Here is a 27,197-nt window from a genome sequence, read left to right as displayed (position 1 = left end):
AAGGGGTTACAGAATTGTATAGGTCTTGCTCAACAATGAAGAATGAATCTGCTTAATGCTTCAAAAGCCTTACAAAAATGCTGATGTACTGTACTTTATTAAAAAAATTACAAAAATACATCTGTGTGAACAGATCCCATTTATATAGGATTTGAAGATTTCTGCAGGCAGAAACTATGTAATGCATTTTTCCTAATTTTGTTAAATAAATTTAATTTTATAATGTGTAAAGTGAAGCTAACTCATAAAAATGTGTCAACATTTCTTGACTTTCATACTGCTTTCCTTGGCAACTCTATTCCTAGTTACTTCTTCTTACTTATTCCCAGATGCCCAGGGGCCGGCTGAGACATGTAATCCTTCAAGTATGTACTGGGTCTGCCTGTGGGTCTTTAACGGTTGCGCTATGCCTATTAGACTCTCCATGGAAGGTACATGGATTTATATTTACTGCATGTTCAAACCATCTCAAATGGCGCGTCTCCATCCACAGATGCAGAAGTTCTACTCCAAGGTACTCCTTATTTCTGGGGTCCTCAACTCTTCACAAGGCATGAACAAAGAAACCATCTTCAAGAACCTCATTTTGGCTTCGGTACTATTGATATCACTCTTTTATTGTCGAGATGGGGATGAAGACTGCCCAAAATATTTAAAGCTTACTCTGAGAATTATCTATCCTCTGCTTAGCTCCTGATTCACCACAGTTCATAATATTTATTATTTTAACTGTTTCATGAATATATGTACATTTCATTTGGCGCTTGTGACACACGATGTCCACTACCTAGTATAATTAACTGGTACTTTAAAACACTGAAAATGTAAAGCAAAGCAAGGAAGTATGAAATAAATTAATTGTAACAAAACAATACAACATGAATCACTTTTATAGTCAGTGAAGTTGGAGCTTCCAGAACAGAACTCATGTTCGTTAATTACGGCAAGACATCCTGATCCTGAGGTAGCAAAGTATTCCTACGCCATTACACTACTACTACTACCATATTTGACTTCTGAAATTATGGTCTTATTGTGACTTGCCGCATATCAAACATAATGAAACAAAAAAGTTCAAAATATTGTTCAAAAACGCTTAAGGATCATCCAGGTGCTTCTTGGCAAATTCAAGACAAGCAATTATATTCATCTTGGTTTGCAGTGGTTTCAGTCAGTTTTACTCTCTCATAAGGCCCTTTTTGCCTATTTGTTTCTGATTATAAAGTGATAAACACTGATCTTTGCAACAGAAGCCTGCAGTTGCATGGATATTTTTTAGGGAATTTTATGCCTTCCTGGATAATTTTACACATATTCCCAACACTGTATGGTTTTCAAAAAGATTACATTGGGAATGCAACAAAATTACTAACAAACACAACAGCTTCCTTGAATGGATTGCAGCAAATCATTGTACTCTTTATATTGCATAGAGAGAGCACAGTTTTACAGTACAGAGAACATTTGAGATACAGTAGGTAAGAAAGCTGAGATTTTGGTTGCTAGAGTGAATGCTGCACACTACATACTGTACAAAAGACTTCATTGGGTTAGCTTATTTTTTCGGCCTTGTCTGTAGATAAATGCAGAGTGACTGTTCTAGCTTTTCAGAAAAGTGAACAAACATACATACTATACTGTACATTTATTGTTGCTAGTTTAATCCTGGGAGACGGCAAAGCAAGAATTTCCACGGTATTGTGATGCATGAATTGAACATTGGACTAAACATTATTATGATAAAGACAGAAAGAGAATAATGGTAAGGTGGAAAGGACTTGGAATGGCCCGGTCTCCATATAATGAGGAATGCTTGTTTGCCAATGAATAAAATAGATAAACTAACCACACATGGTGAGTCCCAGTGTGTTCAGGTGCTGTGGCATTTTACGTATTGTGGAGAAATGACTTAAACTTCTTATTCAAAATGTTATTTTAGGCTGGATGGACTTCATCTGAAATGACCATAACAAAGTGGAAAAAGGGCATTAGGGGGACTGAGGAAATAAGCTACATCATCCTGATTAATGTTCATATTTCTCCCTCTGTGAATTGCAACTCAACAGCAGAAATTATTCGCTTTTTTACCAACAATCCAAAGATGAATCTTTCTGATTGTGTGGTGACTTCAACCACTGGAGTCTGGTAGAAGCAATGACAAACTTCCATCAGTATGTGTTATGTTCCATTTCCTGTTTTGTTTAAATGTTAAATGCCTTTAAATATAAACATTTGGCAAACCTGGGTTGATGTAATCACAATCTGATCTATCATGCTCCTACCTACAAGCCATTTATTAGGGGGCAACAGATCTCTTATCATTAGCCAAGCTAGAAGTTCACTTGAGGGTTGTTGTTTGTTATAATATCTCTTTTTCTTGAGCTTCTATAAAGTGTTAATTTCCCCTTGGGGACAAATAAAGTCTGTCTGTCTGTCTGTCTGTCTGACTGACTGACTGACTGACTGACTGACTGACTGACTGACACAATATCTAGGCTTCCTGAATGGCATAGCTCAAGAAACACACTAGAAACACTTTTAACAGACACTGCTACAATACATTATACTGGTATTAAGGATATTACATTTTACACAGTCATCACATATAGACAAAGATACCAACATACATACATTTCTCACAACGAACACATTTCATTGAGTAACATTGATTTAATAAAGTTAGCAGAATATAAACAAAAACAAAACTGTACGACTGGCATAGCTCAGATGGCCTGAATGTGGATAGGCAATGAAAGGAAAAATTACTAAATGTTCCATGCACTTAATGCTAACACCTAAAAAATGTCTTCAGTTACTGGAACAGTAGAGCAGTGCATCAGATTTTAAGATGTAATATTGTTTCTTGCTATTTCTTATGAAAATCAAACCCAATCAGGAGGATGTCCAGTGACTGAGCAGACAAGCTAAAACCTTCATCATCCCTTGACTGAACGCATACTTCACTTGATAGACACAGTGACTGAATTATACAAACAGAATTAAATATAAATAAGGAACCCAAGAAACAATTATTACAGCAAAATATCTCCATTACATGTAATTTATCAGAGTAGACTCTGCAAAACTGAAACAAAAAAATGAAGAGTTAAGCCACATAAATAGTTCTGTACAGATTATTGGTTCTCTGAATTTAGACTAGTAGTTCTAATAAATACATATATCTTGAATTACTTTTACTAGTGCTGTCTTCCACCACATGTTCACATCTGTTGCCTACCTTTTGGGATACGGTTTTAATGTAATGCTTTCATTTATTAGTACTTTTGAAAAATTATTTATGTGAACACTAGAACCTACATTGAAGAGGAAGGCAGATTCATTTCCTGGAAATATAAAGCTATTGTGTATCTTCTCTTGTTTTCACAAGCTGGTGTTTTATTTTAGACCTTTGCATGGCCATTTCCTTAGCTTTGTACTTCATGTACTTTCATGTACATTTTTTTCAGACTTAACATAGTGGAGCCAAATCAATTTGATACTGAAAAGTAGGTTTTCCTTGAAAAATCTCTTCTGTTCTTGTGCGTCTGTATGTAAGATTATTAGAAACTTTGACAGTAATGCTTTTAGAAAGGAAAGGACTATGTGAATTAGCAGAGACAATGCTACATCTCACATTGGGTCATCAGGTGAAGGGCACTGCACATATAAAATGAGGAAAAAAGAGGTGGAAGTAAACTTGTCCTAGTATTTTTAACAGTGAAGATATTTCTATTGCAGTTATATTAACTGCTTTATAAGAAGTTAGGGTGGTAGTGCTTGCAGTACTGAAAGATGAGAAAAATATTACTGGAAACCTTCAAAGCAGGTGCACCATGGGTTGAAAAGGCTGTGTCTGAAGTCGTGCATAAGTAAGGGGAATGAGAAGACACACAATAGAAAAGCAAAATGGAGATCAGCAGGACTAAACACATATCTTTACATTAATAATAGAAGCTATCAATACTTTCTCTTAATCTTTAAATGTTTTATGCAGGTGCTGGAGCTAATAAACTTAAGGTCACAGTATTCATTCTCCAGGGCATTGTCCACATCATGTTTTATCAAAACTAAGCTGATCATGCCAATAAAGAGGATTCCCAGGGATAAAGTGTACACTGTAGCCAAATAAAACAAGCAATACTTGTTTCGTTCCCAACTGTTGACTCATTGTCTGAGACTGTCCAGCCCTTTCTCTGTTGCTACACGGGAAGAGGTGGAGGACGTCATCAGGAAAATGAAACTGTCTACTAGTTCCCTGGACCCTTTCCCCTCACCCTTGTTGAGGGCCAACATTTCTGCCGTTTCTCCACTTATCACCAGGATCATAAATCATTCCCTCCTGGTTGGCCATATTCCTTCTGCACTAAAAACTGCTGTCATCAGACCTCTACTGAAAAATCCACCTTGGATCCTGAAGTTCTCTCTAACTATAGGCCCATCTTCAATTTTCCATTTCTCTCTAAAGTTCTGGAAAAAATAGTTGCAGCACAACTTCATGATCATCTCAAACTGAATAACTTGTTTGAAAAGTTTCAGTCTGGTTTTCGCCCTGGCCATAGCACCGAAACAGCCCTGGTCAGGGTCACCAATGATCTTCTGATGACGGCAGATACTGGTTCTCCTTCACTACTTATCCTCCTTGACCTGACAGCTACTTTTGACACAATAGACCATAACATCCTTCTTCACCGCCTGCAATACACTATTGGACTCTCAGGAAATGTTCTAAATTGGTTTACATCATACCTGACTGGCAGAACTGAGCATGTCGCCCTTGGCTGCGCAAAGTCTCCACCCACAACGTCACCTGCGGTGTTCCACAGGGCTCTGTGCTGGGCCCTATCCTTTTTACCATCTACATGCTCCCCCTTGGAATTGTCATTGGCAGACATGGTTTATCTTTCCATTGCTATGCCGATGACACTCAGCTTTACCTCAGGACTACTCCCACCTCCTCTATTGCTCCTCTGCCAACATCTACATTGACTACCTGCCTGGAGGAGATAGAGGCATGGATGAGGCTCAATTTTCTTCAGCTGAATAGATCCAAAACAGAAGCCATCTTAGTTGGCACATCACATCATCTCCACTCTTCTACCATCAAAAGTATTACTTTCTCTGGCCAAAATATTCCCCTTTCCACATCTGTCACCAATTTGGGTGTTAAAATGGACTCCCAACTTACTTTTGACACCCACATCAAATATCTCTGTAAGTCATCTTTTTACCACCTCAAGAACATCGCTGATCTCCGCCCAATACTCACCCTGGCAGATGCAGAGAAGCTCGTCCATGCCTTTGTCTCTTCCAGGCTGGATTGCTGTAATGCGCTCCTCATCGGGATTCCTGGCAAGAGTATTCAGAGACTCTAGTATATTCAGAACAGCGCTGCCAGGATCCTGATGAGGGTGCGAAAGCATGATCACATTACCACCATTCTGAAAACCCTTCACTGGCTCCCTGTTTCATTCAGAATAGAGTATAAGGTCTCCCTTCTTACCCATCAGTGCATTTATGGACAGGCCCCTCTTTATTAACAGGAACTCCTTACCCCTCATACCTCCTTACGCTCCCTCCGTTCTGTACACACTAACACCCTTCAAGTCCCCAGAACTAAGCTCAGCAGCATGGGTGACAGGGCGTTTTCATCTGTGGCACCGAGGCTGTGGCATGCCCTCCCTGATTACCTGAGAGCCCCACAGTCGACTGAGGCTTTTAAACGAAACCTAAAAACTCATCTTTTTAGAAAGACATTTTGTTAAAGTATTCTATAGATTCTTCTGTTTTTATTATTCTATGTTTACTCTGTAGCACTTTGGGATTGCTACAATATAAAGTGCAATTTAAATAATATTTATTATTATTATTATTATTTATTACTTGGTGATGTATGCTTTCTTAGCGAGTTGTAGTTGTTCAGAGTTCATATCTATTGTAGTCTGGAACCTGTCATTAAGGAGAAAGCAGAATGTTACTTGATTTTATTTGTTTATTTAACTATCATTTTGTGTGTGGGTGTGAAAAACACACCTGGATGTGTGTAAAATGTAAGGAAAAATAAACAGTTATCTGATGTAATTTGTCAGAATATTGAACTGTACTTGCGCAACTTAAATCATAAAAAATAAAGGTGTGGTTAATTTAGAAGAAATTAAATGCTATCAGTTTAAAGCAGTCTTTCCCCTTCTTCCTGTTAATGTAAATTTGGGTGCAAGCACTGGAAATTTGTGTTTTTAGTTTATCACTCATTATATACAAGACGTTACTATTATTTTCATTAATTCATTGATTTAATTGGGAAAAATCAAGAATTCCATAAATATATATCAATAATTAAATTTTATACATTAAAAAAAAATACTAGTTTAGCCAATATTACATTTTTTTGTACTTTAATGTAAACAAGAGAGAAAATGTCAACAGTATGTTCCAGCCATGTTTTCCTTTTAGGTTCTTAAATAAATTAAGATTATAAAAAATTATAAAGCTAGTACTGATGGGCATTGTAAGACATACACTAAAAAAATTGAGATAATGGTATCAATACACTTATAATTACAAATAACATGTTAATGTAAATTATAGTGCTTAGTGGGTGATGCAGAGGCGACATTGCATACTACTTTTAAAAGACTGCAATTGTTTAAGAAAGCATCCTGTATTTTATTTTGCACCATACAATTTCACAGCTAAGCAGATAGAATTATAGTTAAGAGTGAGGTAAAATTATTGCATTTTATAAACAGCTTTTCATAATATATATTTAAATTTTTTAAACTTTTAAGAAAATGACAGTTATTTACATCCATGTTGATCTCACTGCGATCCTCACAAATCTACTATACCATTTTAGTAGCAGATGATTACCATGTAGCCCTTGGTAGAAATCACTCTGGCAAGGAAACTAAAGTTCTTTTTGTTTAATGGTATGAATCAATTTTAAGATGAGACATGTAAATAAGTAACTGAAATGCCTCTGTAAAAACTACTTAATTGCTCACTAATGGTTGCTGTCACCTGCTACTGCTACTAATGCTACTAATTATTTGACTGAAGCTTTTAAGTAAGTAGACTTAAATTTGAGATACAATTAGTTCTATTTCTCTAATTGGAATACAGGTATGTGAAGTGGTCACACTAGGTCAGTAGAAGGATTTGAACCCACATCCTAAGGTTTTAAAGTCCAAGGCCTTAATCAGTACAACACAATGTCACCTTTCAATAAGTTCTACTGCACAGCAATTTACTGTACTGTTGAAAACAGTTCAGAATTCCCACTTCTTGCATGACCTCCTTGATAGTCATTGCAGGTCTCTTAACATCAACAAAATCTCATCATCAATGGCAACTTAAAACAGGCAGTCTATAGCCAGATTTGTCAATAGTTACCTTCTGGATACTCTGTTTCCATTATCACTGCAAGAGAAAAAAAGTGTATCACAAGTAAATGGCATTGCTGCCCAAGACAAAATGTCTGGGATTAAAGTGCTTAATTTCATAATGACTTTCAGTTGTTTGCAACTACTGCTTCTTAGCATCAAAAATCGAACACAAGACACTTCATCTTTAACTTTATAGTTGGTAACATTGTAACAAACATGAACCAGAGAAAAATCAGAGCCACTGAATTCTGTGGGAAAATTTTTTTTAGACCCTTTAATAGTGTTTAAAGATCCTGATTTTGTGCAAAAACTTCTACCTTTAGCAGCCCTGCAAGCAGATGGCCCAGATATGGCAATTGCATCCTGCATATCATGTTTACCACTCAAAATAAAAAAAAAAAGGTTGAACACAACTGGACTCTTACTTGTGTATTTACAGTAAGGTACAAGTCAGCAGGCTTTACCAAGTGAACAAGGATAAAAGCATATATTGATTTACACTTTACAAACTTATTAAATTTCAAACAGCAACAACTGCATTATGTGTCTTATGTTCCTGAGATTGTAAACTTTACTGCCAGTCAGGTTTTTTATCTTAGTGGGATGAGGAATGGAATTTGGATTTATAACACATCCTGACAAGCTAATGAATAAGCAGTTTTGAGATGTCTGTATATAGCTGAACTTCATTGCAACACCAATATAAAAATTCATATATCCATTTTTGAATCCACTAAACAGAAGGTGTGGAGAATGACAAAGGTGGTTAAAAATTATGCAGCTATAAGCGGCAAGGCTAAAAATAATATACTTTAGTAGAAAGTAGGACTACTTATACTGTAGATGAGGCTATTCAAGTATTTTCAGGATTAGCCAGCCTCAGTTTTAGATAGTGTCATTTTCTTCAAAAAAGTCAACTGTTGTGTGTAGTGCTGATAGGCTTTGCTATTTCTTCAGTTGGTCGTGAGTTCCTTTATGGTTCCAACATCAGCAAAATGTTTTCCTTGATTCTGTCCACCTTCGTTGTTTGTTCGTGTCTTATAACCTCAAGCAGATAATTAATTATATCTTGTGTCTAAACATGCATGAAATGATAAAGAAAAATGGCTCCTATAATTTTCCCCACCCACACATACCAAAATGAAACAAACAAGGGAATAATCGAGACAATCTCTCCCACCCTGTCCATCAGCCTGAACAGTTTCACCTCGGACCACTCTGTTCTCCCACTGATAACAAACCTTGAGGTTTCTACAAAAAAAAAAAAAAAAAAAAAAAAAAAAAAAAAAAAAAAAAACTTGAGGCAGAGAGAGAGATTACAGAAAAAGAGTAAAATAGAAGATAAAACTATCAACTGAAAAGACTTTTCATCATTTTAATTAGAAAGTATACACTGCTGTCAAAGAACAGCTTCAATAATGTAACACTTTCTGCTGCATCAATCAGAAATAAAAATTAAAGCCATCCCTTTCTGCTGCAGCTCAAAGCAAAATGACTCAAAATCCTTCACCCCCTATTCAGTTTTTCTCATATCAGACTGTAACATCAAGTGCCTGCACTGCCTTTGGATCATAAATCAGATTGCACTAAAATATGTATTAGCTTATCTTTAAAAAATTTGGATTGTTTTTGACTGGTCAACTGATGCCAGCAGTTATTAAGAAAGTAAGAGAATTTTTGAGATGGAAGTAAAAAATTTGGGTTCAACTGCAGTGGCAAAGTTTTATTTCTGTTTAAAGATTCCTGACTGTATGCAATAGCCTGCTGATAAACTGTTAACACCCTACGTTCTTTTTTTAAAGCAAGGACTCACCAGAGGGGGGTAGTGAGACTGGGTGGGTGGTGGAGTAAAACAAAGCTGTTTTTTTTTAAATGATGGGCCCATGAACAGGTGAACAGTTTCTGTTCTTTACAGTTGACATTGGTCCAGAAAAGCACTGTCTATATGACAGTAACTTGAACTTGAAACCAGGGAACTAAAGGGTTAGACTTTAAATACAAGCCAAAGAAAGTTTAAATATAATAAATTACCAATTGTGATCCTGTCTGTGCGTGATCAAATAATTAAGAATGAGTTTTGAATAAATTATTGTTAGTACTGAAAATCTAATGCCACCATAGTTTCAATGAGGACTCTCCAAGCTTAGAAATAATAAAGCTTGCATAGATTCAGATATTACACTGTGCCCTGCGGATCTGAAATTAATTTAGTACTTCAGATCAGCCATTTGGAATTATAAAACACTTGTCTCCACAGTAAAACCAGTGTATTCTCTTTTCATAATCAAATGGGTTTATTCCTTCCATGATCCAATTCATTTTCAGTACAAAAGGAAATATCTAATATGACACAGCCCTAAACTATGCAACACTGTTTTTCTGTTTAATGGCTAAAGGTGTAACACAAAAATTGCAAATGCATTCTGGCTTTCAAGGGAAGTGATGGTAAATATAAGCAATGAAAGAAAAGAAAATAGTTTACAAATCTATACAATTTAGACTTGGTATTCTTATGAAAGTGAAAATCTTGTCTTGTTGAAATTAATGTTATATCCATCTAAGTATCCTTTTGCATAAAATATAGTATGTTAAAAGGAAACAAACACCAACCTATGTGACGTCTTCAGTACTTCTTGATTGCATGGTATAGCTTAAGCATAAAACAGGCAGTGTCTAAAACAATATGCAGAATAACAAGATAGCCTGCAAGTGTTGTACAAGGTACTCTAGTACCCATAAGGCAGTATAATATGGTGACTAAGTGAATTTGCCTCTAAAGCACCAAGTTGCATATTCAGTAAATTGCTTCCCACCCATTTTGCGACCATGAGCAAACCACATAACACCTGCCTATGGTCCAACTGTGAAAACTAGATGTAAACATCTCTGCAACTCAGAACTGGATAAATGGGTTAGAAAATTAAAGTATGAACAGTTCATGATAAATACATTATTGAATGCATTGACTTCACCAGGTTGCTTTTACACATTATCACGGCTTGCTTTTTGACACAACCTCTGGCCCTTAACAACTTTAACAGAGAGTATTCTCAAACTCATTTAAAAACAGATTCAGTTTAACTGGGCTATTTTTATTTTACATATGTTTAACACTGGGGCGGCATGGTGGCGCAGTGGTAGCGCTGCTGCCTCGCAGTTAGGAGACCCGGGTTCGCTTCCGGGGTCCACCCTGCGTGGAGTTTGCATGTTCTCCCCGTGTCTGCGTGGGTTTCCTCCGGGCGCTCCGGTTTCCTCCCACAGTCCAAAGACATGCAGGTTAGGTGGATTGGTGATTCTAAATTGGCCCTAGTGTGTGCTTGGTGTGTGGGTGTGTTTGTGTGTGTCCTGCGGTGGGTTGGCACCCTGCCCGGGATTGGTTCCCTGCCTTGTGCCCTGTGTTGGCTGGGATTGGCTCCAGCAGACCGCCGTGACTGTGTTCGGATTCAGCGGGTTGGAAAATGCATGGATGTTTAACACTAGAATTACCAGAGCCTACGAAAAAACTCGTATATCCGGCCCACCTTAAATCCCTTCGTACCTCTCCGTCAGTGTCTTCTGTCTTGTAAATGTGTTGATCAAGACAAGCAGCCTACTATTCCATCCCCCCATCGCCGCAGAACGTGCACAAAGTTCTCCCAGCTCAAGCCTTGATTATCTGAGAGTGAAGTGCTGGAGTTTTAGAGTGGAAATAATAGATCGTTATTTGGAACACATGCATTTCATGCGTTTTCCGTTTTTACAATCTGTGTAAATACAACATTAAAACAGAAACGTTTTCATATTTTAGTAATAAATGACTAAATGTAGGCATAAACTATAGAATGTGTGAAGCCTGAAGTCCAAAAATCAACTACACACTTTCACAAAAGGTTCAAGGATGATACAACATTTTCTGTGGCGCAGCGGTAAGAATTGTTGACTTGTAATCAAGAGTCCGCCGGTACGATCCTCACTGCCCCCTATATTTACCGTTTTGAGTAGTGAGCTGCTTTTATTGTTAATACTAGCAAAATACCCGTGCTTGGCAGCGGAGAAGTAGTGTGTTAAAGAGGTTATGTAAACATACATATACATATATACATATATATACATATCTACATATACACATATCTACATATACACATATCTACATATATACATATACACATATCTACATATATACATATATACACACATATATATATGTATATATGTAGATATATATATATACACACATATACACATCCACATATATATATACATATATATATATATATACACATATACACATCCACATATACATACATATATATATATATATATATATATACACATACATATACACACATACATACACACACACACATATACATATACACATACATATATATATATATATATACACACACACACACACATATCTACATATATATCTACATAGACATACATATATACATACATACATTCACATATATAACTATATATAGCCAAATCCCCGCGCTTCGCAGCGGCGAAGTACTGCTTTTAAATTTTTATTAAGAAGAAAAGAAAACCTTTTTAAATTGAGGGAAAATATACCAATAACAATTTGTTAAGGATCTGTTTTTTGTGAGGCTGCCTTTACACAGCCTCTCCGCTGTTTTATAAACGAACGCCATATAAGGCCGTCCTTTCTCCTTGCTTAGCGGTTCTGTATTGTTTTATTGTTCGTTTATTACGATTGTTATAGTTATTGTGTAGCTATTTGAGAGTCACTTTTCTGTTCAGGTACCCATTTCCTTTATGTAGTCTGCGGATTCTCCGCTATTTTTTGTTCGTTTATTACGATTATAGTTATTTATTGATTCCCTTCTTTAGCTGACTGCCTGCTCATATAAGGCGCTCTGCTGTTTTTTTGTGAAGCAGACTTAACACAGCTTCTCCGCTGTTTTATAAACGAACGCCATATAAAGTCATCCTTTTTATTTGCTTCGCCAAGGAAGCAGCCTTTTTATTTAATCCATGGGTTCCCCGCTGTTTTATTGTTCGTTTATTACGATTGTTATAGTTCTCTTTGTATACCACGTTGTTAGTTCAGCACTCTGGTTGTAATATGACCAAGCTGTGCAAGCTTACTGTTGAGAATGCAACGTATAGTTGTACAGGAGAAAAGCAATCTTGCCTCAAATCAATGGCAACCTTTTGTAGGTCTATGAACTTAATTTAAACTTTAGGTTTACACGGTGCTTTGTTTTCCGAAGTACCTGCACTCATGAATATGTCTGTGTGCGTCAGTCGCTTCATATTCTTTTCCTACATTATCAATTGTGTAATGTGTTTTTTGAACAGGTTTGATTCATCGAAGTGATCACTCGTGCTGTACCGTGCTTTGTTTCCGCAGTAGCTGTACTTATAAATATGCTTGTATGCGTCACTCGCTCACTTCTTATTGTTTCGCTGCCTTCTCAATTGTGTAATGAATGTTTTCTTCAGCGCACTTTGGGGCTCTTCCTTGTTTTCTACGTACTGCGTTCACAGTCAGTTCACGTGATTACGTGGGAGGCGTGATGATGTGATACGCAAGTCCGCCTCCCACGGCCATCGAGCTGCAGTCTATTACAGTATATGGACAAAAAAGAGGTTCCAGTTATGACCATTACGCGTAGAATTTCGAAATGAAACCTGCCTAACTTTTGTAAGTAAGCTGTAAGGAATGAGCCTGCCAAATTTCAGCCTTCCACCTACATGGGAAGTTGGAGAATTAGTGATGAGTGAGTGAGTGAGTGAGTCAGTCAGTCAGTCAGTCAGTGAGTGAGTGAGTGAGTGAGTGAGTGAGTGAGTGAGTGACAGCTGGTGTACATTTATAGTACTTGTAAAAGTTAGTGTTTTTTTTTTTTTCACTTTTATTCCCTCAGTCAAGATCACGATACATTCTACCACCCCCCCACCCAGGGATTTGATGCTGTTAGTTTTTATTTGAAACTGGGAATAACTGTAGATGTGAATGGTGTTTTGAGACAATGGAACTGGACATTCTCTGATCTGGATGGATAAAAGCTGACACACAAATGCTGGTGAATCTGCCTTACTCGTATCTCACTGTCACTTGATTTTTTTTTAATTCAGTTTTATTGAGTGTTCCTGCTCACACAGGAGTTTTTTGTAGGCTTTGGTAATTTTAGTGTTAATGTGACAAAGCTTTGCAAAGGTTTCAAGTAAATATATTCAAAAATAATCACACAGAAAGTTATTTTTCTAACAAAAATCTGAAAAGGGACTGATCATCTCCTTACAAAAACATTAAAGGGCAGCAAACCACAACCAAACCTCGCCATCTGCATATAACCAACAAACACATTCATTCAGTCCTTGCCAAAATACTGAATTAGCAACACAACTGCATACTTTAGGAAATATTATCTATATTTTAATTTTTAAATGGTATAAACCTTTTTTTGATGACGATTGATTATTTTATTGGTTAAAACTACTTTAACATGCTACTGGTCATTGAACTTTTTAGCATTTATCACATGGCGTGAGTAAATCACCTACTATATATGAGCAGCTCCCAAACAGATACAGTACAATGAATAATATTTTTAATGCATATAATACTACTCCACACTTCCAATATGGAAAACTAAGGATAAATTGTTGATCTATAAAATAATGAATGCACCTAATAACAATTTCTGCAACCTATATTGTTAAGCTACATCATTTTAAAATTTTCCCCAAGACTGTAATTAAGAGGGTTAACTAACTAAATTACTACAAGAAACTTTGGAAGGTTAACAGCACACTGAAGATAAGGGAAAAAAAAACAAAACTGGTAGCACATAATGGCACTGTAAATCATAGATGTTTGTTGCCTTTGCTGTATAAAAGAGTCAGCATCTAATTAAAAAGGACATTGCATCAGCACTACTTGCACTGGCTACGGATTACAGCTATCGAACATTTGCATATCAGAATTTTAAGCAGAAAGAATATCAAACCCTGCAGCGAGCAAGGTCATTTTAAAGATAATTTTTTTTATTATATATACAATTTATTTTGCATATCATGCACCAGACCCACTATAGATAAAACACATCTTTCCTTACTATGGTTAAGCTTTCCAATTTTAAACATTTTTGATATTTCACTGAATTTTAAGCTGTTTTCTCTTTTAATCCTTCAAGCAAAATACAACAGCTAAAGGGAAAATAGGCCAATATACTTTGGCCACTGCTTCTGAAGAATGCCAATTGCAAATGACATGCATAAGTTGTTTGGGTATAAACAAGAAAAATGCAGCTTTAACATTAAAAACTAAACATTATTAATCAAATAAGCATAGTGTATAAAGTCTAGACTTTGTAGATTAGAAAAAAAAAATAGAAAATACAGTAGTAAATTTAAACATTTATTAATTATCAATTTATATAAAAGACATTTATTACTCAGCTAAACAAGCAAAGAAAGACAAAACTATTCCATTCTATCCATGACTCAATTTCCTGTAATCATTTCAATAATGCCTATGGGTGGTATGGAGACCGGATTGAACTCCAGTCCGGACACTGTCTGTATGAAGTTTGCATGTTCTCCCTGCATCCTCATCAGTGTTTCTCTGGGTACTAAAATAAAAACCCTACAACATTCCAAAGATGAAGTGGCCCTGCATTGTTGTGTGTAGGAGTGAGACATGTGAAGGACTGGAGCCCTGTTGAGTGCTGACTCATAATTAGACCTTAATGCTGCTCTTTACATACATAATAATTGCCTTATGTGATTACATTACATGAATGGCCACGCAAAGATCACACATAATAATTATCCCATAAATAAATACATAAATACATATACACATAAATAGACATTGTTAAAAATATGCATTTGACATTAAAGCAGCAGTGTAAGGTGTTGATCTTTCCTTTATGTAGATTGCTAGAAAACATGTACCAAAGAAAAGAAAACAAGGAAAGAAACTGCTACTCTGTGTGTAAAATATCTGTGTATACTTTCTATAATTTTAAACAGGCTAAAGCACATAGTCCTAAACATTTCTAAAATACTATTAGAAAAAAAATCCAACTAATTAATTGACACCAATTGACTAAAATGGTAGAAATTAAATGCTATAGTCATATGAGTGCTCAAGGACTGAGATTGTCAATCTATGACAGTAGACAATTGTCTATACGTGCACATCATTCTACATCTAAGGTAATAAAAGTGTGAATGAAGTATATAGAGTACTATATGTATAAATGCATATGCATATTGCATAATATACAAATATTTAGATAAGTTATGCACATACACACATATAGTACAATTTCTAATTATTAGTAGTAGGGCAGTATATAAGATGATGTGTGAAGGAGATAATAATATTACTTAACAATATAAATGGTAAAGAAAATACCACAATCTTATGAGACACTGAGAATTATCTGTTTCGATTATTGCTAGAGTTACAATTTGTTTACTGCCTGAGAACCAGAATTATCACAAATCCAGGTTTATACAAGTCCACATTGACAGAGCTCTTTCCAATGACACAGAAGAAGGGATCTCAGAGATAAGAAAAAAATTCACACTGGTCAAAGTTTCCTTTTTGCCAATCCTAGTCCTGATAAATACGAAGCCTGCAGAAGAGCTGATAGAATGCCTATCTTGGCGGTTAGTTTCGAAGGAACACCCTATCATACTAACATCACTAGGCTGCCATCAACTCCCAACCACACAGCAATTAATATCACTCCAATTACTGTTATAGGGACAGGCTGGAAAGGGTTGATAATGAAACATCTTCACATGAAGAATAAAGAAAGGAAAAAAATAACAACTCAGCAAACTCAGAAAAAAAATTCTGAAGATAGAAAGCTGCTTGCTACGATCACTTAACCCTTAAGTTACTCATTTTCTATATAGTCAAGAAGATTTGGTTGGTTAAATCTTGTTTTATTAGCATTATAAAATTTGACATAATACAGAAAAACACAGTTTCTTTTTAAATGAACTACGGTATATATTAGCTTGACAAGTGAAATGAATACATATAATGCTTGGACTTTGTTATTTTACAAAATTCATCTTTAAACTGGTGAACAGAGCACTGTCATCTACTAATAAGGGGGATCCTTAGATGGAGAAAAGAAACCTGACCGTAATCAACAGGAGAAAAAAAAAAACACACACACAACATCAAACTACTTTCTTAACTTCTTTTTCCTTTATAATCATGGGGTGCAAAGAACCCTTGGAACAACTGATGCATGGAAGGAACCAACCTGATAGAAACCACCCAAACTCAATCACAGCAAACCAGTTTAGGTTCACTATTTAACCTAACATAAATGTACATGTGGGAGGAAACCAGAATACACAGAAGAAAAAAAAATACCTAGAGAAATAACTGTGCTCTACATACACAGAAACACACACAGCAACTGAACTGGGAATACATTTAAAGTCTCTGCAAATGTGATCCTGCAGCACTTACCAAACAAAAACAAAATAACAAAACAAAAAAAAAAAACAAAACAAACAGAACCTCACATTTTTTACTGAAACATTATTTTTCCTTTAAATAGCTTCTTACAAGTAGTGATTAAATGCTGCCAACAGAACAAAACTGAATGTTACAGGCTCAGTGTTCTGCATTTAAGTTGTGTGCTGGACACGTTCTTTTTGGGGACTGCATGTTCTCCCTGTGTCTATGTGTAATATTAGATAGATAGATAGATAGATAGATAGATAGATAGATAGATAGATAGATAGATAGATAGATAGATAGATAGATAGATAGATAGATAGATAGATAGATAGATAGATAGATAGATAGATAGATACTTTACTAATCCCAAGGGAAAATTCACACTGATAGAATTAATTAGCCCTGTGTGAGTGGGACAGTGGGTGTGTATGCATGTGTCTATTGCAATGGACTTGATGCCCTCTTGAGGAATGGATCTCATCTAGTGCCTGTTTTCTTTAGGGATCGGCTACAGCTCCCTACACCAATAAGGTGTATTAAATGGGTTTGAGAAAGATATGCTGTTCCTTTCATTCAGTGTATAGAAGACAGTGATACCTTTGCATGTGGGTAAATTGCTGCCAAAGCAAAACTTTTTGCTAAATGCATTTATAGAGATGTTACAAAAGTTTTGCTTCACAAAATAAAATAGTTATATATCGCACGACAGGCACAGGCTTCATGTGACCTTGTAATCCCATTGGGATTAATAAAGTATCTATCTATCTATCTATCTATCTATCTATCTATCTATCTATCTATCTATCTATCTATCTATCTATCTATCTATCTATCTATCTATCTATCTATCTATCTATCTAATGGGAAAAGTGAATTAATTGGTGGATGGATACATATCATTGATCATAAATAGGTCAAAGATCAAATCGAATATTTTGTTGCAGTTCTAGAAAATTTCAGCAATTATTGGTCTAAATATTAATAAAGTATTGCTTTTTTTCTCCTTGAAAGACTGGATACACTTACAGTCAAAAACATCAGAAGTCTTCAATTCATTGGTAATAGTTAGAAAATAATATTTTTTTAGGTTACTGTATAAAACTTTTGCACCAGAAGTGGTATGTGTTTGGAAAGTGGGTAGCTCCTCTTAGTAGAGGAAGATATAGGTAGTCTCATTACTAAAAACTTGAATTATTTCAATGGACCACCATCTTGTTGAGTTTTACTTGTGGCTACTAATCTAAAAACGTCAAAAAAGCTGTTTCAGCATATCCATACTAACATCAAAAAAGATCTGACTGAAATAAAAGACAGTAATTGTCCCTTATAGTACTGTCAACTACTACAACTACAGTGAATGATAAAAAAAAATCTACATAAGCATAACTAGAAAAATATATAGACCTCCCTATAGATGATCCTTGTGTTGCATTTTTTAGCCATTAATAATATTGCTTAAAAGTTCCCCTGTGGTATATTTTCACATCATTGTTTCTCAATCAGTTATTCAATCACTTCACCAATTCCTTTCAAGGATACTAACATCATAAACAGTTTAACTTGGAATTACACTAGAAGTCAGCTCAATAAGATACATATGTATACAAAGAAAAGCTGTCTAAGTTATTTGATGAAGGTCACACAGTGCGCAAGTGGATTTGACACTAAACAGTACTTTCATTTTGTTTTGCTTTTTGATTGGCTGCACTGCCTATAATTTTCCAGAAAGATGTATATCGGTGTACAATACAAATTTACCATTGGTGAGCTTCTGACTGTTGCAGTATGTTTGTTTTTTTAATTAATTATCAGTGCTGCCAGAGCCTACCATTTGTATTCCTGGGCAGCCTACAAATGAAATAAAAACCCAAGTATTTTTCTGTTAATTCTGTCTTTTTAATTTCCCACTCCTTCATTCACCTCATATATCCTGTCCTTTTGCCTTCCTCTTCTCTGTTACACATAATGTTAATTAAATTAAACTAAGGACACTACAATATTCTACCGATGTAACTTTTTTTTGCTTTATATTTTATTCTATTAGAAACCTTTCTTTCCAAATACAGTTCAGATAATAATTAACCACATTAGTCATCCTAAAGACACAAAGGAAAGCTAATAGCTAACAAAAGAAATCAATAGCCCTCAACCACTGTGACTGTTGAATCAAACTTCTGATAAATGCCTTATAGCCATAACTTCAGTAAAGTACTAAAAAAGGTGAGCATAATAAAAATCAAGAAAATCAAAATAGCAATTAATCAGTTACATGTCTTACCTGGCCCATTCCAGTTTTCCTTTTCTTCCTGATGCCTCTCCATAGGATCCTCAATTTCCATAGGTGCAGGTGATGTAGGTGACAACATAGGAGGTTCAGCATCAGTTATGTCTAAAAATACATAATTAAACATAAGGTAAAAATTCAATCAGAAAAAAGAAAAACACTCCATACCAAATACAGTATTTACCAAGATGTAGAAAGTAAAAATGACAGAAATTAGAGAACATACAGAAGCTGCAAAATATTCAAAACACCAAGAAAAAAAAAAAAAAAAAACAACTAAAAATTAAACACCATTAAGAACTTGCTTAAAACTGTAGAACGGTCTGTTTAATAATGGTAGCAATCTTAAAGAAAATAAAAATTCTGGTACTTGAGTCAAAAATGTCCTTGCTCAGTGCTAAATGTAAAAAACTTTGCTAAGGCTTGTAATCAGATCAGTGCAAATTTGATCTCTGAATAGAATTTCTGCAGCTTCTAGGCTTTCATCAACTGAAAGGATTAAAAGTGGAAGCTCTTTTTCATATGAGTGGTGACCCATATGTTAATACCTTGTGTCCAATGTTAAACTATGCAGGTTCAGAAACTCACACTTATACATGAACATACACAGACTATAAACATTAATTCAATGGATAGCACTGCTGTCTCATGGATCCAAGGCCCTTAGTTTGAATACAACACCCAGTAACTGTCTGACTGGAGTTCACAAGTTCACTCTTTGTCTTCACTAGTATTCCTCCGGGTGGTCTGGATTAATTCCCACTTTCCCAATGATGTCCATCCATTGTTAAATTTCTCTGTGTTAGTTTAAGAGTGTATGTGGGCATGTGCAAGAAGTGGGTCCTAGTAAACTGTGGCCCTCCTACATCCCTGAAGTGGTTTAAGCAGGTTTGAGATATGTTGAATGTATTTATAAAGCTTTACAATGCAAAAGGGTGCATTTGGCAACAGGATGATTATTTTTATGCATTAACAACAGTTAAAGATTATCATGATAAGCCTATCTGCATATGACAGTGCTACAGATGACTGCACAAAGGGCATGTTTGTCTTTACATTCTCTCTATGATAAGTGTAGATAACTCAATCGATATTTGCCATAAACAGCTTGCTCAGGTGACGTCACAAGCACTCCTATTATTAATATTAGATAGAAATGTGATTAAAAGATCAAATAAATCAATCTCCAACCCCCACCTCACTTAGAGGAAAGCTACCATTATTTCAGCTATAAATCAAAATGAATGGCACTTTGATTTTATCTTTCCAGCAGTGAACCATTATAGTGAGGCTTGAAGCACCATTTATTGCTTTTAATAGTATCTACCAATCAAGTTTATCATGCAAGCTGGTACCAGGTGCTGCAAAGACAAAAACTTCCAGCTCTCTGCCCTATCTCTGTAGGCTTGAACCAGATAAGACTTAAAACCTCTCTGCAACAACACCTGTCTTAGTTGCAGGACAAAGTCTCTTAACAACAGAAAGAAAGAAAGAAAGAAAGAAAGAAAGAAAGAAAGAAAGAAAGAAAGAAAGAAAGAAAGAAAGAAAGAAAGAAAGAAAGAAAGAAAGAAAGAAAGAAAGAAAGAAAGATTTCCATTACAGTCTGTTAGATGAATTAACTTAATTCAGCAGGCACAAAAAAATTAAAAAAATGTCATCCATCCAACTCAGAAAACCAAGAGATGGTCCTAAAACTAGTTTGTGCTAATGAACACTCAAACACCACATACAAAAAATGGAAGGAGGAAGTAAAAATCAAACAAAAGAAGCCTTTCACACGAAAATGTGCTGCCGTCATAACAAGCAAACATTATGATAGTTTAATACTGTGTTTATATGCTGTAGGAATTGTTGCAGCTACCACTCATGACACCTTACCTTCCTAGCAGTCATTATGTGAAGAAAAGCAAGATTCTTGTGGATCTGCTACTTAGTTTGGACAAAAAAAAAAAAAAAAAAAAACCCTCTCACAAACAATTAAAGGCTGTGTTTAACATAGTGCTGCTACAGTAAGTGGCAGAAAATGCTTTCCATGTTGTTTGGATATGCACTCTGTCCATGTGACAATACAACCACTACTACTGTGTTATGTGGAGATCAAAAAACAACCAAACACATTAAACTTGTATCGTCAACCACAAAAATGACCTATTATTTATGTATTGCAGAATACTGAAAGAAGCGAGAGGTCAACAGTATGACACAACTTGGCTAATTCATTACTATTTTGAAGCAACTTCACATAAAATTGTCCTCTGACAAACTCATATTTCCCATTAGTTCTATAATGCATAAATGTAGCATTTTTCATACGTTTTCATAGAAAACGTCGTTACTTGACCAGTACAGAGTTGTTTGTTGTTTTACTCCTGACCCAGACTGTATTGACTCTGCTACACTATTCATCTAAACTGAATTTTGCAGATGCAAAAATAGATGAGTGGAAGTGTTTTACTGTTTGATTGATCACATATGACTTGGTAACAGGATTTCATAACAGCTAATCACAAACTGAATGACTTATTTTTAAGAAGGCTAAAATGCTCTTTCCTGTTTAAGGTGTTGTAAATATGTATAATTAAAGTATATTTAACTTCAGCTACCTTAGGAGTAATTTCTATCCATCTAGTGAGTTTCACATTTTCCCAAGGCATCAAACGGATGCAACTAGGAATCTAGCTTTAGCCACTTATAACTGCAATGCCATTCTTTCTATTACTAAAGGTTTGTGACTATAGGTCACTGCCTATCTCATGATCCTATCTACATTCACTCATGAAAAAAATTCCTACAGTAGTTAAACTGTACAGCCACAATGAACGCATTAAGCAAGCTATGCATTCCCGTAGGTGAACCATGACTTTGGAGATGTAATTTCTCATCCCAAATCAGAAACACTGTACAGGAGACTGGAAGTCAAAGTAAAAAGAAACCAAAAAGACAACAAAAGGCTTCCAGCCTCATACATGATACTGTCAAAACTTTGGTATTTTATCATTAGATTTATATCACTGTCAAGATAGGATACAAACCCTCCTTAATTTTACCTAAAACAAATTATACTTAACAGTTACTGTGTCATGTAAAAAGTAAGTACACCCAAGGAAATGTATTTTCTTTTTGAACATTTGTGGACAGTTCAATGATCTTCATTTAAATAGTATCTACAGATACTGTAAATGGGATATAATATAACACACATCATGCCACATTTTCATTCTGTAAGCGAATATACTGCACACCCCTATATTTATTACTACCTCAAATACCTAAAGTTTGAATCAGGTGTAGATGATCAGAAACATTTGATAGTAGAGAGGATCTTGGAGGAGCATGTCTTATTTATTATTTATTATTATTATTAATAAGAATGCTATAATTATTGTTGTTTTAGCTCTGTTTTTATCTTGCCTTGCCTTTGTTTAAACTTTTTATGTTGCACTTTGAGATTTACTGCTAATGTAAAATGCCCCTATAAATAAAATGCATTATTATTATTATTATTATTATTTATCGCAATGCCTAGATTGAGAGAACTTCCAAAGTTCTTCAGAAAGAAGGTTATACAAACTTACTGTATGAGTCTGGCAGGGGATTTAAAAAGATCTCCAAATAATAGGAAATTCACCATTCCGCCCTCCAGAAGGTCATCTACAAGTGGAAAAGATTTCAAACAACTCTCTACTTGTTCAGGACAGGCCACACTACCAAGTTCAACCGGATCTACAAATAGCTCTTGCCACTATTGATATTATAGTGCATGAGTCTACCATTTGAAAGCTAGTTTACAAATTAGATCTACATGGGAGATGTGCCATGATGAAACCTCTCCTGTCCAGAAAGAAGATCAGTTCTTTGTAAAATTTGCCCATGAACACCTCCGTAAAGACCAGGGGCCTCATGTATAACGCCGTGCGTAGAACTCACACTATAACATGGCATAAGCACAAAAGCGGGAATGTGCGTACGCACAGAAAAATCCAGATGCAGGAATCTGTACGTACGCAAACTTTCACGTTCTTCCACTACATAAATCCCGATCAGCGTGAAAAGTAACGCACGTGCACACGCCTTCTGTCCCGCCCCAACTCCTCCCAGAATTACGCCTCTTTGAATATGCAAATCAATATAAATAGCCTTCTGTGAAAAGACAATTCAATTCAATTCAATTCAATTTTATTTGTCATTCAGCAGAACATCCAAGATGTGCTGCAGAACGAAAATACGATGCACAAGACATTAATAAAAACACATAGTTAAAATCAGCATACAATGAAATACTAAAATGCTTCATTTAAAAGACGAACGGCAGTAGGAAAAAAACTGTTTTTAAACCTGGTAGTTCTACATTTCAGGCTGCGGTACCTTCTGCTTGAGGGCATGAGGGAAAAGAGTTCAGAGGCAGGATAAGTAGGGTCTCTAGAAATCCGCACAGCTCTGGCCAGACAGCGTTGTTTTGCCAAATCTTGTACATTTGGCAACGGGGCTCCAATGATCCTCTCCGCAGCCCTCACCACTTTCCTCAGTGCTTTCCAGTCCGAAGCGCTGCAGCTCTCCTGCCACAGAGAGCTGCTGCTGGTTAGCACGCTCTCTATGGTCCCTCTGTAAAAAGTGGTGAGGACTGACTTACTGAGATGGGCCCTCTTTAGCCTCCGCAGAAAGATCAAGCGCTGGTGAGCTTTCTTGATGACGGAGGAGGTGTGCAGGGACCAGGTGAGGTTGTTCGTCACATTAACTCCCAGGAACTTAGTAGACTGCACAATTTCCACAGCAGTGTTCTTAATGTAGACCGGGATGTGTATCAGCTGTTTCTTCCTGAAGTCGATCACCAGTTCTTTTGTTTTTCGACATTCAGTATCAGATTGTTTTTATCACACCATTCCACAAATGACTTCACCTCCTCTCTGTAATCCCCCTCCCCGTCACCTCGAATGAGACCCACCACTGTTGTGTCGTCCGCATACTTAATAATTTGGTTTGTGCTGAACTTGGCACAACAATCGTGGGTCTTGAGCGTGAAGAGGAGGGGACTTAGAACACACCCCTGTGGAGAACCTGTGCTCAAGGAGATGGTATCTGATTTATTCTTTCCTACCCGTACGTACTGTGGCCTATCCATTAGAAAGTCCAATATCCAGTTTTGCAGAGGTATGCCCAGTCCCAATGGGCCCAGTTTGCTGATCAAATTCTGAGGGATGATGGTATTAAAAGCCGAACTAAAATCAACAAACAGCAGGTGGATGATAGCGTCTGTATTCTCCAGATGTTCCAATGAAAAATGGAGTGCAATAGATATGGCATCCTCTGTGGCACGGTTGGAGCGGTAGGCGAATTGGAGTGGGTCAAAAGAGGAGGGTAGGACAGAAGTAATGGGAAAAGCACGGGGGAAAATATAAGAATTTCAGCAAATACCAAGTGGAGGCAAAGGAAAAACGTACTATTTGTTGGTTTAACACTAGAATTACCAGAGCCTACGAAAAAACTTGTATATCCGGCCCACCTTAAATCACTTCTTAAATCCGTTCACACCTCTCCGCCAGCATCCTTTGTCCTCTAAATGTGCTGATAAAAGACAAGCTGCCAGCAGCCGGCTATTCCATCCCCCCCACCGACTTAGAACGTGAGCGAACTTTTCCCAGCTCATGCCTTGATTGATTATCTGGGAGTGAAGTGGAGTTTTACAGTGGAAATAATAGATCGTTATTCTAAAGTAATCTGTGTAAACACATTGTTAAAACAGAAACTTTGTCATATTTTAGTAATAAATGTTACAAAATGTAGTAGGCATAAACTATAGAATGTGTAAAGCCCGAGTTCCAAAGATCAAATAAACACTTTCACAAAAGCTTCAAGGATGGTACAACAGCCTCTGTGGCGTAGCGCGTTAAGATTTGCCTCTTAGAGCACAACAGCTCTGCCGCCTCACAGACCTAAGTTCGATTCCCCGCTGTTATTTTTAAGATCCATAACACACAGACAGACGAGCACTGCGTAATAGAGAGACAGACAGGCAGAGATATACAAATAAACAGGGAAGGCACATGTACCGAAAGAAGAAAAAAGATCAACGTGCGTTGTTCCTGCAGCACTGAATAAGCTCAGGCGCTCTAACATCACCCCTCCCCCCGATCTTACTGGATCTTAAAAATAACAGTTATAAGGACAGTTGTTCCTGTTAATTGCAGTCTCAATTGTTAAAAAAATATTTTAAAAGGAGCATCCCACATGAAAATATAACGATCTCATTAACTGACAGTGCATACCAATTTATAAATTTTATGTTCGTTTGAGGTTAAAAAGAAAAAAAAAAGCAACATTTCATCCCCAGCGGGGAATCAAACTCAGGTCTGTGAGGCGGCAGAGCTGTTGTGCTCTAAGAGGCAAATCTTAACGCGCTATGCCACAGAGGCTGTTGTACCATCCTTGAAGCTTTTGTGAAAGTGTTTATTTGATCTTTGGAACTCGGGCTTTACACATTCTATAGTTTATGCCTACTACATCTTGTAACATTTATTACTAAAATATGACAAAGTTTCTGTTTTAACAATGTGTTTACACAGATTACTTTAGAATAACGATCTATTATTTCCACTGTAAAACTCCACTTCACTCCCAGATAATCAATCAAGGCATGAGCTGGGAAAAGTTCGCTCACGTTCTAAGTCGGTGAGGGGATGGAATAGCCGGCTGCTGGCAGCTTGTCTTTTATCAGCACATTTAGAGGACAAAGGATGCTGGCGGAGAGGTGTGAACGGATTTAAGAAGTGATTTAAGGTGGGCCGGATATACGAGTTTTTTCGTAGGCTCTGGTAATTCTAGTGTTAAACAGTGATATAAACAACAAAAGGAAGTTGATCGAGTGACAGAGTGTCGGAGAAACTCGAAAGCTCAAGTTCACAAAGTCGCACAGTGCCCGAAATAAAAAAGAAGTCACATATCAAAATCGCCGTGAAAAGGCGAGTCGTAGCCCACCATCTGAGTGTCATATGAAAGCTTATTAGGGTACAAAGAAAAACATAGGCACACAGTGGGAAAAAAGCACGAAATGTCAACTTTAATCTTGAAATGTCCACTTTAATCACGTAGTTTATTTTGCCATTAAAGTAGAACATTATAAACTTCATCTTAAAATCGTTTAATTTACTAGTTTCTCAAATCCCATTGTAACTAAAGTAGCACTTTAAATGCTTTGTTCTATATTTGATCTTCTATGTGTGTGAATCATTACCTGCTTCTTAAATGGGCTTTCTCTTTCTCCGACAGGACACATAATCCATTACATTCGCGATATTACAGCTCTCTGAATAATTAAAATACTGAGATGTATATGTGATATATTTTTCATGATGATAGGAATGAAAGCATGGGAACACGGTGGCGCAGTGCTTGTTCATGTCTCACGCAAGAGGCTTGCTGCGCCATGAGCGACCTTCGATGAAATAATTTATTACAGAAGTACTGTCTCTTTCAAACGTACTAACCTCCAATTCCTGTCCTTACTTTTCTTTCTCCAAATACCCAATCGCCACACAATCAGCTCTGTAATAGACGTGAAGCCATCTGTAAACTTAGAACGCCGATTCTTCAAAACTTTTAAGGAACATTGTAATAGCTTCGTAGTACATGTTTAATTATTCTATCCGTCTATCCTTCCAGTGTCGCGTCAGCACGAGCAAGAATACAATGCAATGCAGCAACAATCCATGAACTAGCTAGCGCTGCAGCACCGTGTCCTCACATGTGGGGCCTCATGTATAAACGGTGCGTATGCACAGAATGTTTCCACGCTCAAATCGCAATGTATAAAACCTAAACTTGGCGTAAAGCCACGCACATTTCCACGGTACCTCATACCCTGGCGTAAGCAATTTCTTCGCTCGGTTTTGCAGACTGGCGGCACCCAGCGTCAAAGCAGTGCTACTGTTCCTGTGTGGTAACCCTTCCTTTCTTTCTTAGACCCACATTCCTGACGCGGCTTTATAAATACACTGATATTAACTGCATATTGTTTATTAGTGTAATGCATCTGATTGTAATTAACCTGTAGCAATATAATGGTCCAGGGAATAGCCACAGTATTCCA

The 27,197-nt window shown here is 36.4% G+C and overlaps 1 protein-coding gene across 2 annotated transcripts in view; it reads right to left on the bottom strand.

The window, feature by feature from the left end:
- Positions 1-27,197, bottom strand: part of zfpm1 (zinc finger protein, FOG family member 1) — a 283,508-nt gene that overhangs the window by 99,913 nt on the left and 156,398 nt on the right. For both annotated transcript variants that reach the window (XM_028810118.2, XM_028810120.2), the window contains exon 3: positions 19,109-19,219. In XM_028810118.2, the coding sequence (XP_028665951.1) occupies positions 19,109-19,219 (111 nt within the window). The remainder of the gene's footprint in view (positions 1-19,108; positions 19,220-27,197) is intronic.

This window comes from Erpetoichthys calabaricus, chromosome 9 (assembly GCF_900747795.2).
Source record: "Erpetoichthys calabaricus chromosome 9, fErpCal1.3, whole genome shotgun sequence".
Taxonomy (NCBI): domain Eukaryota; kingdom Metazoa; phylum Chordata; class Cladistia; order Polypteriformes; family Polypteridae; genus Erpetoichthys; species Erpetoichthys calabaricus.
This window is presented reverse-complemented; position numbering and strand designations above follow the sequence as displayed.